The 14,710-nt window shown below is 47.6% G+C and overlaps 1 protein-coding gene across 1 annotated transcript in view; it reads left to right on the forward strand.

Annotated features, from left to right (window-relative positions):
- The window catches only part of LOC310839139 (dynein axonemal intermediate chain 2-like), a 77,982-nt gene extending 63,659 nt beyond the window's left edge, over positions 1–14,323 (forward strand). Inside the window, exons 21-31 of the mRNA XM_083727553.1 lie at positions 787–934; positions 1,880–2,054; positions 2,253–2,451; positions 2,640–2,910; positions 5,160–5,281; positions 6,696–6,850; positions 6,949–7,054; positions 8,983–9,079; positions 10,452–10,852; positions 12,313–12,472; positions 13,302–14,323. Coding sequence (XP_083583679.1) covers positions 787–934; positions 1,880–2,054; positions 2,253–2,451; positions 2,640–2,910; positions 5,160–5,281; positions 6,696–6,850; positions 6,949–7,054; positions 8,983–9,079; positions 10,452–10,852; positions 12,313–12,472; positions 13,302–13,456 — 1,989 coding nt within the window. The 3' untranslated portion in view covers positions 13,457–14,323. The remainder of the gene's footprint in view (positions 1–786; positions 935–1,879; positions 2,055–2,252; positions 2,452–2,639; positions 2,911–5,159; positions 5,282–6,695; positions 6,851–6,948; positions 7,055–8,982; positions 9,080–10,451; positions 10,853–12,312; positions 12,473–13,301) is intronic.
- Positions 14,324–14,710: the final 387 nt, after the last annotated feature.

A 14,710-nucleotide genomic window follows, 5' to 3' on the forward strand; every position in this document is an offset into this window, starting at 1 on the left:
TGTTGTACTTATGTCCTAGAAAAATGGGGAGAAAGTAGAAAAACACCAGTCTCCTGCATTTCCAGTCTAGCAACCTTCTAACTGTTCTCCCCTCAGAAAATATTAGCCAGACTTTCATCAAGGTTCCCTACATACCGGTATGTTTTCACACCACCACTGATGTCTCCAGTCTTCCCATTAAGTATCCTACCACATAACATTTATATAATATATAATAGTACGTTTCCGAGCACAATTCAAAGTGTTGGTGCTGACCATTAAAGCCCTAAACGGCCTCGGTCCTGTATACCTGAAGGAGCATCTCCACCCCCATCGTTCTACACAGACACTGAGGTCCAGCACCGAGGGCCTTCTGGCGGTTCCCTCACTGCGAGAAGCCAAGTTACAGGGAACCATGCAGAGGGCCTTCTCGGTAGTGGCGCCTGCCCTGTGGAACGCCCTCCCACCAGATGTCAAAGAGAACAACAACTACCAGACTTTTAGAAGACATCTGAAGGCAGCCCTGTTTAGGGAAGCTTTTAATGTTTGATGTATCATAGTATTTTAATATTCTTTTGGAAGCTGCCTAGAGTGGCTGGGGAAGCCCAGCCAGATGGGCGGGGTATAAATAATAAATTAGTAGTAGTAGTAGTAGTAGTAGTAGTAGTAGTAGTAGTAGTAGTAGTAGTAATGTTGGTGGAATGTCCTTAAGTTTTCCTCCCACATCTAGCAATTTAAGAGAACTTAAATTGGATGCCACAGTGTCCATGGATTTCCAGTACTCATTCCCTCTCTCCACCTTGGCAGGTAAAGCGTAACCTTCTTAATGTCTCATATCACATCGCCCAATACACAAGTATCATTGCCGACCTACGTAGTGAGATTCAGCGTTTGCAGCGCAAGATTGAACAGCAAGAGCCACGCCCAATGCGGTCCGACATCCGCAGTATACAAGGTAGGAAGAGTGAGGGATGTTTCTGCCAGGACATGGATACTTAACATTCCTGCCTCTAGCCTTCCTATGCCTGTGGTAGTTTCATGCCTCACTGAGTGACACCTGTACAAAGGGAACAGGTGCCATGGGATGGGTGGGCAAGATGTTCCTGTGGCCCTCAAACGTTGCTGAAAGGCTGCAGTTCCTTCAGCTTTTACACATCACCCAAAAAGTATAGGCTCGGCGGTGTGTTGAAGGTTTTGGAGAGTGTTGGTGCTGACCTTTAAAGCCCTAAATGGCTTTGTCCTTGTATACCTTAAAGAGCGTCTCCACCCCAATCATTCAGGCCGGACACACCAAGGGAATGAAATACCTACATTGGCTCCCAGTACGTTTCTGAGCACTATTCAAAGTGTTGGTGCTGACCTTTAAAGCCCTAAACAGCCTCTGCCCAGTATACCGGAAGGAGCGTCTCCACCCTCATCATTCAGCCTGGACACTGAGGTCCAGCTCTGAGGGCCTTCTGGCAGTTCCCTCACTGCGAGAAGTGAGGTTGCAGGGAGCCAGACAGAGGGCTTTTCCTGGTAGTGGCACCCTCTCTGTGGAATGCCCTCCCAGCAGATGTCAAAGAGACAAGTAACTATAACCTTTAAAAGACACCTGAAGTCCCACATAGGGAAGTTTTTAATGTTTATGGTTGCATTATGTTTTTATATATTCTGGAAGCTGCCCAGTGTGGCTGGGGCAACCCAGTCATATGGGCGGGGTACAAATAATAAATTTGTTGTTGTTGTTGCGTATCTAACAACAACAACAGCAAGTTGTGCAGTGGAGAGCTTGGTTGCCCTCATAGCACAACGTGAGGGAAGGGAGAAATAATAGAGGTGTTTGGTAGCGTCTTCTTGCTTGACATTTTGATCAGACTCCTTGCATTGGTTCTTTTCCCCTACCTGCTGTTCATCGTAGCTGAAGTGCAACTCCAGGGCAACCCCTTTGAGAGGCAGGAGATGGACCAGCTGAGGGAGCAGCTGATCAGCACTTTCCGGGAACAAATGGATGTGCGGCGCCACCTCATGGAGCTAGAGAACAATTACATGGAGATCCAGATTGAAAGCTCTCGCCACCTCCTGGCCATTGCTGAGTAAGTAGGGAGCTGAGAGCTGGCAGGGCACCTTCCCACGTTCTTTGGGGTTCCTAGTTTGAATTCTCTGTGAGTCTGTGCTCTGAGCCTAGGCTGCCATGTCTGAGTAAGGGTGGGAAAATAACACTGCCGGCTTTACCAACGCTTGGGCCTTGATGCATCTTCCTTCCTCCTTTCCCCACTCACCTCGCCCTACAGTTGGGAGCAGGAGAAGGCACGGCGGGCCCAGAAGTGGCGAGAGGAGCAGAGGAAGGAGAGCTACAGCAAAGATGAAAGCGAGAAGGACTCCGACACTGGCGACGACCTGTCGGATGTGCCGGAGCCGCAGGAAGTGACGTTAGCCCGGGAACACATTGCAGCCCTCCTGAGGGAGCAGGATAAACTTCACAAGCAGAAGGTATTGAAGCTCAAAGGAGTTAAGCGATAGCCACCGCGAGGGAAGAGAGGGATGAGGGCCCAGGGTTGCGGCCGCAGGGGAACTGCAGCATCTGTTGAGGCTGAGCTGTTTGCAGCCAGCAGGAGTCTCTTGGGCTTCCTTTCGCTGGCCCCCTGTGACCCCGGCGTGTGACTTCCCCCCTGTGCCAGACAGAGCTGGAGAGGCGGTTCTGGGAAGTCCGTCAGCGTGGGCACCGGCTGGAAGAGGCTCTGCCCTGGCGCATCAGCTCCGAAGAGCAGCGGGAGGTTCTGAGCCTGCTCTGCAAGGTCCACGAGCTGGAAGTAGAGAACACGGCCATACAGTCGGGGGCCCTGCTGAAGGACAACCTCATCCGCCACCAGGAGCGGACCGTGCGCCGCTTCGAGCGCCACCGCAGCCTTTGCCACCGCATCATCCACGAACAGCGGCAGATCATCCATGGTACGGCCGCAACCGCTGTTCAGTGCAGACGTAGGGGATCCGCAGCACCTTGCATTCCTAGGGCACGCGATCCAGGACATGCAGAAAACCACATTTCCCACCTTTTGCACTAATTGAGAATGGGGTGTGTGTGTAAGGCTTCAGGGAATTAGATCCCTCCCATGGTGTCAGCCAGGAATCAGAAAAAGGATAAAAGTTCTTACTGTGCAATTTATTCAATCATTCACAGAGAGCGGCGAAGGAATGCAGCCAGTGTGGTGCAGTGGTTAAGAACGGTAGTCTCGTAATCTGGGGAACCGGGTTCGCTTCTCCGCTCCTCCACATGCAGCTGCTGGGTGACCTTGGGCCAGTCACACTTCTTTGAAGTCTCTCAGCCCCACTCACCTCACAGAGTGTTTGTTGTGGGGGAGGTAGGGAAAGGAGAATGTTAGCCACTTTGAGACTCCTTCGGGTAGTGATAAAGCGGGATATCAAATCCAAACTCTTCTTCTTCTTCTCCAAGTAAAGTCCCACCCCTCTGCGTCTCCCCAATTCTACATCACTCCTATGTCAGCTAATCTGAGCTTTCTGCTGCCGAGTTCTCTGTTCTAATACCCTTAATCCCTGCCTGGTCCTGGGAGAGGGGGGTGTCAGGAATGCTTTTCAGAGACACTGAGTCTGTCAGCTGTCTCTCCCCTGGTGCTTCTCCCAGAGGCGGAGCTAAGTGCTCCAGTACCCATGCTGTGCACCCAGGGGGTGGGGCTAGCCACGAGCAGCGAGCATCCCAGGGCGGTGGGGCGGTGATGTCACCCAGGGCAGATCGAACCCACCGCACCTCCCTTCCTCCGCCAGTGGCTTCTCCTTCTTCCTGCTATTCCACTTTCCCAGCTTCTGCAACCTCTGAACTCTGGCCTTCTGCAAACCACTGTTCTAAATTTATACTGTCCTCCTATTCTCGGGAAGGTTCGGGGGGGGGGGCGGCCTCCACCATTCCTCCTCAGTCTAGCCCCTGACAGTGTGTGTGAGTGAGAAAGGTGCATCAGTGTGGAAATGTTCCTGAGATGTTTTAAAGCACAGCATGGGTTCACATTTTGTTCCCTCTCCACTCTTTCTTTCAATCTGATATAGACTGCCAATGTTCATAGACCATTTTGAACCCATGGTATAATGTAGTGCTGTTCTACGTATCATTCAGGAGGAGTTAAAAAAAAAACACCTTTACAGTTTACCCAAACATTTGAGGGCTGGACAACAGTGCCGGATTACCAAATAGGCAGCGTATGCACCGGCTTATGAGCCCCACAACAATGGATCAAAAATAATATTGGGAAGAAAATTACAAAAACATATTAGGAAATTATTTGCAAGGCCCGAGATTTTGACTGCCTAAGGGCCTCCACGGAGTTTAATCCGGCACTGCTGAACAATGTGGTTCTGTTAACCTTGAAATTATTGGTTGTGTCAGGAGATACGGCTGTGTTTCTTTTTAGATATTTTCATTGATTTATTTGTATTCTATTTTTTTTTATTTCAAATTTTTATTAAGTTTGTTTTACAACACATACACACACACACACACACAGAGAGAGAGAGAGAGAGAGAGAGAACTAAACATAAAAGTAATAATACACAATCAAAAAACAAAAACAAAAAACTACAAAGAAATACAAATAAAACATAATGACGTATGGAAACTTACACAGATCAAACTATATATATATATAAAATATTTCAATTCTTCTTTTCTTCCAATTGACTTCCTTCATCCTCAACACGGTTCTCTTTTCGTTTTTGGTAAACTGTCTCCTTCTTAGTTCATTATTACCCCACTTTCCTTCTGTTTTTAACTTTTATACCATAATTTATTTTGCAGAAGTTAATCAAAACAAGTCCAAATATTAATTTGAGGGCACTGCTTTTTAAGGTATTCTCTATATTTTCCCCATTCTTTTTGAAATCTTTGCTTGGGCTGACCCCTAATGGCTTCTGTCAATCTAGCCAATTCAATATAATCAAATAATTTATCTTGCCACTCTTTTTTTGCCGGTATTGTTTCTTTTTTCCAATTTTTGGCAATTAGTGTTATCGCAGTCCCTGTAGTGCAAAGGAATATCCATTCCCTTCCCTTCCATTCCATTCCTTTATTTGGATTCTGCCTAACCCGTTTATAATAGGGGTCATGGTCGCTGTTGCAGACTAGACCTGAAACATGTGTGGAGCATTGATTCTCCATTGTGCAACCCTTTCCCCATCCTCTCTCTTCTTGCCAGAGTCTCAGCTGTCGGTGCCATCCCACCTAGAAGAACTGTATCAAGCCTACTTGCATGAACTGGACGAGGGAGGCTTGGACCGTGTTGCTGCCATTGACCGAGCGGCCGCCCGGGCCCTCAAGGTACCATGCTGCCACCACGTCCGGTCCTAATCCACAGCAACAACTCATTGGCGGCACCAGCCTTCACATATAAAGACCACACTGTCTGACCTATAATGAGTCCCATTCTACAGGAAATGCCTGGCTTGGCATAGCCCTTGTAAGGCAACTTTTGGGCTCTACAGACCTAGCCAGAGTCCTGTTTCTCACTAGGCTTTCTGCACAAGCCTAAACAACGAAGCAGAAGGCTTTTTGAACCTAACCACCTACAGCCAAATCCAAATCAGAGGCAGCCAAACTCACCCCAGTGTTTATCCTTGGGCTCATTGTTGCATCTGCGTTAAATAATCAGAAAGATAAATTAGCAGGCAAAACCCAGAGAAACCAAGCGGCCGAGCATATTACACCAATCCCGGCCCAACTGCACTGGCTGCCAGTTAGTCTCCGGGCCCAACTCAAAGTGCTGGTTTTGACCTATAAAGCCTTAAAAAGCTCAGGACCCCAATACCTCAAGGACCGCCTCTTCCCATATAAACCATCCCAGACTGCAGTCATCATCTGAGGCCCTTCTTCATGTGCCTCCTCCATGTGAAGTCCAGAGGGTGGCAACATGAGAATAGGGCCTTCTCTGTAGTGGCTCCCTGTTGGTGGAGTGCTCTTGACAGGGAGGTTCGCCTGGCACCTTCATTATATATATTTTAGGTGCCAGGTAGAAAGTTCCTTTTCAACCAGGCCTTGGGCTGATTAATATACTACAGCCTTTTAACTGTGTCTGTGGGAAGGGAGGGATATCGTTTTGCTCTTTCGTTTTACTTCTTTGCTTGTTTTTATCCTGTATTTTTTTCTGTGAACTGCCCTGAGGTCTTATGATGAAGGGTGGTGTATCAAACAAACAAAGTTGATCCAACGAGACGGCAAACCTAATAACTTGTTTCCTAATGCCACCGGGACACGGGTGGCACTGTAGGTTAAACCACAGAGCCTAGGGCTTGCTGATCAGAAGGTTGGCGGTTCGAATTCCCACAACGGGGTGAGCTCCCGTTGCTTGGTTCCTGTTCCTGCCAACCTAGCAGTTTGAAAGCACGTCAAAGTGCAAGTAGATAAATAGGTACCGCTCCGGCAGGAAGGTAAATGGCGTTTCTGTGCGCTGCTATGGTTCGCCAGAAGCGGCTTAGTCATGCTGGCCACATGACCCGGAAGCTGTACGCCAGCTCCCTCGGCCAATAAAGCGAGATGAGCGCCACAACCCCAGAGTCGGCCATGACTGGACCTAATGGTCAGGGGTCCCCTTTACCCCTTAATGCCACAGGTGGTGTTTCCCCTTCTTGGGCCATCAACTTCAGCTACGAACTATAGGTGGAGAATGCAAGGTTGCAGTTGCTTTTGGCTATACCTGCAGGGCTTTCAGAGCATCCATGTTCTGTTTTCCCTGCAGGACACCTCTGTGCCAAAGCTCCCCCCGCTCCCGGTGGAAAGTATCCTGGACTCTGACCAAGAGAGTGTAAGGACACTGGGCTCCGAGTGCCAGCAGCTGCCACGGAGGGATTCCCGAAGGGGCACTCTCCCACCCCTTGTCCCCGAGCCAGACAGGTAAGATTAACTTGATACCTTTTTGTGGAACGTATCTCGTGCAGCCCCCATCTCAAGATCTGATACGAAGAGGTTATCTTTCTTTCTCTTCTCAGCAGTGAAGCAAGCCAGGTGTTCAAGGCTAGTCCTCGGGCCCAGCAGATCAAGAATTCAGCAGTAGAGACACCGCCTCCTATCCATGTGAATGGCATGATCACTCAAGAGGTGTGAATCGACAGGGGTGGGGGGAGTGAATAATGATAATAATAATAATAATAATAATAATAATAATAATAATAATAATAATAATAATTTATTTCTACCACGCCCATCTGGCTGGGTTTCCCCAGTACTCTGGGCAGCTTCCAACAGAATATTAAAAACAATCCAGCATTCATGGGGGAAGCAACCAATTGTTTGATTACTATGTAAGGGAAGGCTGGATAGGAAACCACTGGGCCATTTGAGAGTAGGCCGCTTGCCTCTGATGTACAACAACAACAACAACAACAACAACAATTTATTTCTACCCTGCCAATCTGGCTGGGTTTCCCCAGCCACTCTGGGCGGCTTCCAACAGACCATTAAAAACAGAATAAAACTTCAAACATTAAAAACTTTCCTAAACAGGGCCGCCTTCAGTTGTCTTTTAAAAGTTAAATAGTTGTTTATTGCCTTGACATCTGGTGGGAGGGCGTTCCACAGGGCAGGCGCCACTACCGAGAAGGCCCTCTGCCTGGTTCCCTGTAACCTCATTTCTTGCAGCGAAGGAACCGCCAGAAGGCCCTCGGTGCTGGACTTCAGTGTCCAGGCTGGATGATGGGGGTGGAGACGCTCCTTCAGGTATACAGGACCAAGGCTGTTTAGGGCTTTAAAGGTCAGCACCAACACCTTGAATTGTGCTCAGAAATGTACTGGAAGCCAATGAAGATCTTTCCGGACCGGTGTTATATGGTCTTGGCGGCCACTCCCAGTCACCTGTCTAGCTGCCACATTCTGGATTAATTGCAGTTTCCGAGTCACCTTCAAAGGTAGCCCCACCACTCTGGCAAGACAGTCTGCGGACAGATAGGGCCTCAGCCTATGTACCAGATAGAGCTGGTAAACAGCTGCCCTGGACACAGAACTGACCTGCACCTCCATGGACAGCTGTGAGTCCAAAATGACTCCCAGGCTGCGCACCTGGTCCTTCAGGGGCACAGTTGCCCCATTCAGGATCAGGGAGTCCTCCACACCAGCCTGCCCCCTGTCCTCCAAGAACAGTACTTCTGGCTTGTCAGGATTCAACCTCAATCTATTAGCTTCCTTCTATCCTCCAACCGCCTCCAGACACCCACACAGGACCTTCTCCGCCTTCACTGGTTCTGATTTAAATGTATACTGATGAACACCCAGCCCAAACCCCCGATGATCTCTCCCAGAGGCTGCATGTAGATGTTAAAAAGCATGGGGGAGAGGATGGAACCCTGACTTGATATGCAGAGGATGTGTGCCTTCGTTTCAAGAATGCACGGGCATTCCTCTGTAACAAGAGACATTTCTACATACAGTGGTACTTTGGTAGTCGGATGCCTTAGTTGTTGAACAAATCACCTCCCAAAATCGCAAACCCAGAAGTGAGTGTTCCGGTTTGAGTACATTTTTTGGAAGCCGAACGTCCAACGTGGCTTCCGCGGCTTACAATTGGCTGCAGGAAGCTCCTGCAGTGAATCGGGAGCTGCACCTATTTCCGAACCTTTTCAGGAGTCGAATGGACTCCCGGAATTGATTAAATTCAAGAAACAAGGTACGACTGTAGTTGGTAGCATTCTGCAAAGACCTGCAATTTCGTAGCACAGCTGCTTTGCAGAAGATCACGCCGAACAGAAAGAGGAGGTGTTTCAGCGGCAAACATTTTGTGCATGTTCGATGAGCACGCAACTGCCGATGCACATGTTGCTTTGGGCCCCGAAAGGGGGCAGGGATGGAATGGGGCAGGCTTCCACACACCCCCACCACCCCACGAGTTGCCTGTATATATTTGAAAAAATGTACAGGTAGAGCCATGATCGGGGAGGCTGCAAAAAAACAAAACAAAACCATGTGTGGCTCCGGAGTTCATGAGATGTGAGTTGCTCTCTCTTAACTTTCCCTGCATCTGTTCTTCTCCACAGTATGTGCCTCGAGAGAGTTTGGTAAGCCTGAGTAGCCAACGAAATTCCTCCCCTGACAGCAGCGACCACTGCTCTGACAGCATCCTGCCACGCGGAGGTAACTATAACCCAGATATTTTAAAGATTACAGTGGTACCTCTGGTTACGTATTTAATTTGTTCCGGAGGTCTGTTCTTAACCTGAAACTGTTCTTAACCTGAGGCACCACTTTAGCTAATGGGTCCTCCCGCTGCCACCGCACCACCGGAGCACGATTTCTGTTCTCATCCTGAGGTAAAGTTCTTAACCCGAGGTAGTACTTCCGGGTTAGCAGAGTCTGTAACCCAAAGTGTTTGTAACCCAAGGTACCACTGTAAATGTTTTCCCATTGTGCCTTCTCCCTACTCTCAGTTATGTCGCAAACTGGCAACAGCCGGGTCGAACGGTATCAGCCTTGGTGTGGGGAGGCTTCCTCAAAAATTAGGAGCCCAGCGACTCCTTTGTATTGGAGGAATTCTTCTACTCATCAGAGCCAACTCCTAGGGGTCAAGGTCCACCTTATGCTGGAGCAGGGCTTACCTAGGCCCCCCGAATTTTTATTCAAGTTGGCATCCCTGTTTGCAGCCGGGTCCTTCACCTTCCCCCTTCTCCCACTTTGTGCGATTGCAACGGCAACTCTTTGTTGTGTTTTTGCATTTGTGTACTCTGGCCAAGGGTACCTGAAAGCTAGGCCAAGGAAAATGTGCATATTATATATGAGGAGTTAGGGGGAAAATATGTTTAAGCAAACCTTCATAAAGAAACCAGAAGCTTTCCTTTTCGGTATTTTAGATTCAGATATCCCAAATGAAAAAAGGAGAATATTCTTATATGCTACAAGTGCAGCAAGAATATTAATAGCTAGAAATACGAAAAGTGAATTATTACCAACGAAAAATTAATGGCAGGATAAATTATTTGAATATCTTGAATTGGCAAAAATGACGGAGAAAATTAGGAGACGGACTAACCAAAAGTTCCAAAAGGAATGGGAAATTTATAGAGATTACTTTTAAAAAAAATAATAACCTGTGCCCCAAGTCAAAACCTGGATTTGCTTTGATTAATTTTCTCAAACCATAATATGGATTATAAGTATAGTATGTGGGAAACTGTAGAAATGATGAAATGATAAAAGAAGCAGTTTAACAAATAGACAAAACTACCTGCTTTGAGGAAGATGGAAGTCTGTCAGAGAGGGAAAGGAATTGGGAATGAAGAATATGGTGACGTAAGTCCATGTGTAAGAACTTACGGATTTGTGGTTGTATGCATGTTTCTTGTTCCTTGTTTTTCTGTTGTTGTTGTTGTCGTTTTCTTATTTTGGTTACTTTATTGTATGTGTTTGTTTATCAGGTAATAAAACTAATAAAAAGCATGGGGGGGAGAGGAAAATGCGCAGTGCAATAAAAAATATCCTTTTTTTTGGCACACGCAACCTCCGTTGGCAGAGCGCAAAGAGATAGCGAGCGGCACCAAGAGCATCGCGGTGAAGGCTGCCCGGCGCCGCTCCCGGGTGCTGGAGTACGACCGGAGGAACCTGCTGGAGCCAACCAAGGAACACAGCAGCCTCTCCCTCCACTCTCTGAGCGAGAGCGAGGACCCCCTCTGCCGAGAGACCCCAGCCCTCTGCCAGCCTGCCAGCCCAGGCCTGCAGCACGCCGTCAGCGAGGACAACTTGTCCAGCAGCACTGGCGAGACTGTGTCAGGGAGGAATGGCCCCAGACGCTCCCCTGGGCCGTGGCTCCGGGTCAGCAAAAAGGGAAACAAGAAGCTTGAGAAGAGGGAAGAATCGCTAGAGGCCAAGAGGAGGAAGCGAAGGTCTCGGTCCTTTGAGGTCACCGGCCACAGGGTACGTCCTCAGCATCTCACAGCTACCCAATTATGTTTTGTTAATTTCAACATTTTTGACATATACAGTGGTACCTCAGGTTACATACACTTCAGGTTACAGACTCCGCTAACCCAGAAATAGTACCTCGGGTTAAGAACTTTGCTTCAGGATGAGAACAGAAATCGTGCAGCGGCGGTGCTCCGGCGGCGTGGCAGCAGCAGGAGACCCCATTAGCTAAAGTGGTGCTTCAGGTTAAGAACAGTTTCAGGTTAAGAACAGATCTCCAGAATGAATTAAGTTCTTAACCCAAGGTACCACTGTACACAGTTTCGCCTTTTCTCTTATTTTTGCCCCATTTCCCACAGAGTTGTTGTTATCTCTCCCCTTCCGCTGCCACCCCTCTCTTGTATCTATCAAATCCTAACCACAATATTATTAGCTGATTGCTTCTGTTGCTCGTAGCTCAGATCCTGCTCACGAGTTCGTCCTACTGTGATATTTCTTGAAACCGTCTGAAAAAGGCACCCATTCTTCCGTAAAAACCCTCATCATGAGAGTCTCTTAATTTTGCCTCTTTTGCATCCTCCATTGAATCCTCAGGCATCCTTCGGCCCTCCAGGTGTTTTGGACTACAATTCCCATCATCCCTGACCACTGGTCCTGTTAGCTAGGGATTGTGGGAGTTGAAGGCCAAAGCATCTGGAGGGCCGCAGGTTGGGGATACCTGATCTTACTTATCCATTCTCCTTTGATTGGAACTTCTTCTTTCTCCTGTATAGAATCCTAGCTGCTGTTGTTACATACATAAACAACTTTAACATTTTTTTGGGGGGAGGGGTAATTTCTGCCCCTCTAATCCCTAACATAAATGCTTCATGCTTTTTAAATATAAATACTCATTTAAAACTTCTTCTTTTTATCTCGTGTATCATTTCCCAAAATACCTTTGCCTTCTTGCAAGTCCACCACATATATGAAAAAGATATAAAAGATATAAAAAGATAAAAATGTATAAACTTGAAAAGTATAAATAAAAACTTTTCTTTTCTTTTCTTCTTTTTAAAAAAGGAAGACTCACATGAGACCTTCCAAAAGAGCCTGGTTGCAATCTATAAAAAAAAAAAAATACCCAGCCAGGCTAAATGGCCCCTTCCATGTCTCCAGTCTCCATTTTGTGCATGGCAAATTTGCGTGTTTTCAACTTAGCATTCTAACGCTAAACCAAAAGCACAGAAAAAGTGTGGTTCTTCTGTTAAAAGGGGCACAGTTCCCCCTGGCCATGTTCCCAACCAGAAAGCTGTTTTTTTGCAGAATGAATAGCGCGGATTAAAGTTATGTAGACTGACCTTATCTCCTCCCCCTTCATATCTCCCTTGCAAATGCTCCTTAATAAGAAATTATGGAATGGTAAAAGAGATCCGTACCCCCTGTTCACGAAGCACCTTCTCAGTCTGTGTGTTTGCCTCTTCCCCCTGCAGCTCCCGTGTCCGAAGAACAATGTTGCCCGCCGTCATCCGCTGGAAAGCAGTTCTGAACACAAGATAACGGCTGTTGGAGGGACTCACAACACCCGGGGAATTGGGAGGGCAGCCGTGCAGTTGTCCAGAGTGAGGCTTCTGCAGGCCCAGCCATCCTCAGGTAGGGGCGCCTGAGCAAGTGCAAGTAAGGTCTTGCTGCTGTTAACAGCCGTCCTCCACGGCAGTAAAGTTAACCATGGGTCACAGCAAGGAATTTGCATGCCAGAGCTTAAGGGAAGCATCTTGTCCTCCAGTGTGCATGCAGGATCCCACATTTTCACTTTGGAGTAATATAAACCACCCCAGACTCTGCAGTCATCATCTGAGGCCCTTCTTTGTTTGCCTTCTCCATGTGAGGTCCAAAGGGTGGCAACATGAAAACAGGGTCTTCTCTGTAGTGGCTCCCTGTTTGTGTAACACTCTCCCCGGGGAGGTTCGCCTGGCGCCAGGCAGAAAAAATCCTCTGCAACCAGGCCTTTTGGCTGATTAATATTCTACAGCCTTTTAAATGTGTCCACAGGAAGGGGGAGCTATTGTTTTGCTGTTTTGTTTGAATAATTTACTTGTTTAACCCTGTACTTTATTGGGTGAACTGCCCAGAGATCTTATGTTGAAGGGCAGTATATAAATCTAATAAATAAAATCATTAATGAATTAATGAAATAGCTTACATAGAATAAATGCCACCTCATGCTTGAGGGTTTTGAAGGTTACAGAGATGGCAGAATTGTACTGAAGGCTATTGGACTAACACAAAGGTCAGTGTAATTAATTATGTCATGAAGAAATATGAGGGACTGAGGGGTGGTTTGGTTGTGTCAGACAAACACTGGTTAGGGTTCAGTTATGATGCAAACGCCTATGAAATTTAATCAGAGTCATCTTCCTTTCTTCTTCTTCTTCTTCTTCTTCTTCTTCTTCTTCTTCTTCTTCTTCTTCCTCCCCTTTAGGTCCTACTGAGGCCTCCTCTCTCTCAGTCCCCTCCAACCAAGGTGGCGTCTCCAAGAAAAACTTCCAGCCCAGCCAGCGCCCTCCACGTCTGAACTATATCACAGTTAATGGCACCAACCCTCACTGCAAAGATGGCAGGAACCGGCGATGCTGAGAACTGAGGGGACGCAAGCAGGTTGAGAAGCCCCGGGGAGCTGCCTCCGGCGCTCAGTCGGATGGCAAAGTGGCCAAAGACATTGTAGGAAGGTGGCTTATTGCAGAAATGATGACCCAAAGGAAGACTCCACCCAACTGATTGTGGGTGCTCCTGCCAGGGATTCAGTTTGCCCCAAAAGTCTTTATAGCTTCAAGACTGGATGCCCCAGACTCAAATAAGTATCTCTATGGATGGGCATAAATACATCTATCCATCTGGTACAGTAAACTGAGAGGAGCCAGAGGTCTCCTTCCTCCACAAGCACAGATATCTGCTTTAAATGGAAGCGCTTGTGGCTATGTTGTGCCTTTATGCTAGAGGAGAACACACAAATCGGGTGACACTGTAGGGAGATGGGTTGCTGTTAGTGCTGTGTGCATGCTATATTTCTGCATCGTCAAGTTCAGTTCAGTCTTTTAAAACTTTCCAGAACTTCCCTCTGGGTGTAGGAACATGAAGGGGGTAACGCTTGGAAGCCATACAGCTTCAGGTCATGACCATGTGGGTGGGAAGCTATGGTAAACGCCTGGTGTGTTTGGCTGTCTTCCAACAAGGGGCAACAGGACTGTTCGCCAACCAGAAACCATCGCTGAATACGTGGAGAAATGATACAGACCCACACACAGAATTTCTGGCGAGTCTCCCGTTGGGTTGGATACTCTATGACTCTTCCTTCATGAGAACTGGCAACTGGTTTTGAAAAATGCCTACACTGGAGTTGACAAATGTTGACTTTTGTATATCCTGTGAACTGTGGCAAGGTAGCGTGGGGAAGAAAATAGAACCGTGCATTATCCAATACCAACCCCAAGCCATTTCCAGAGACCTCTCCAGCCTCCTGTATTTTTTGCTGCCTACTCCGGGTTGCCGTTTCTGCCAAACACATGCTTCATATCCTGCTGCCTGCTGCAGTCTTGAAGGCCAAGACCTCCACACAGTCATGGGCTTACAGCAGACCTGCATTGGTTTGAATGCACTCTTGGGTATATTCTGCATAGTAAAGGTAAAGGGGACCCCTGACCATTAGGTCCAGTTGTGGCCGACTCTGGAGTTGCGGCACTCATCTCGCTTTATTGGCCGAGGGAGCTGGCGTACAGCTTCCAGGTCATGTGGCCAGCATGACTAAGCCACTTGTGGTGAACCACAGCATCGCATGGAAACGCCATTTACCTTCCTGCCAGAGTGGTACCTATTTATCTACTTGCACTTTGA

The sequence above is a fragment of the Podarcis gaigeae genome (genome assembly GCF_964106915.1).
Source record: "Podarcis gaigeae genome assembly, chromosome: 2".
In the NCBI taxonomy this organism is placed as follows: Eukaryota; Metazoa; Chordata; class Lepidosauria; order Squamata; family Lacertidae; genus Podarcis; species Podarcis gaigeae.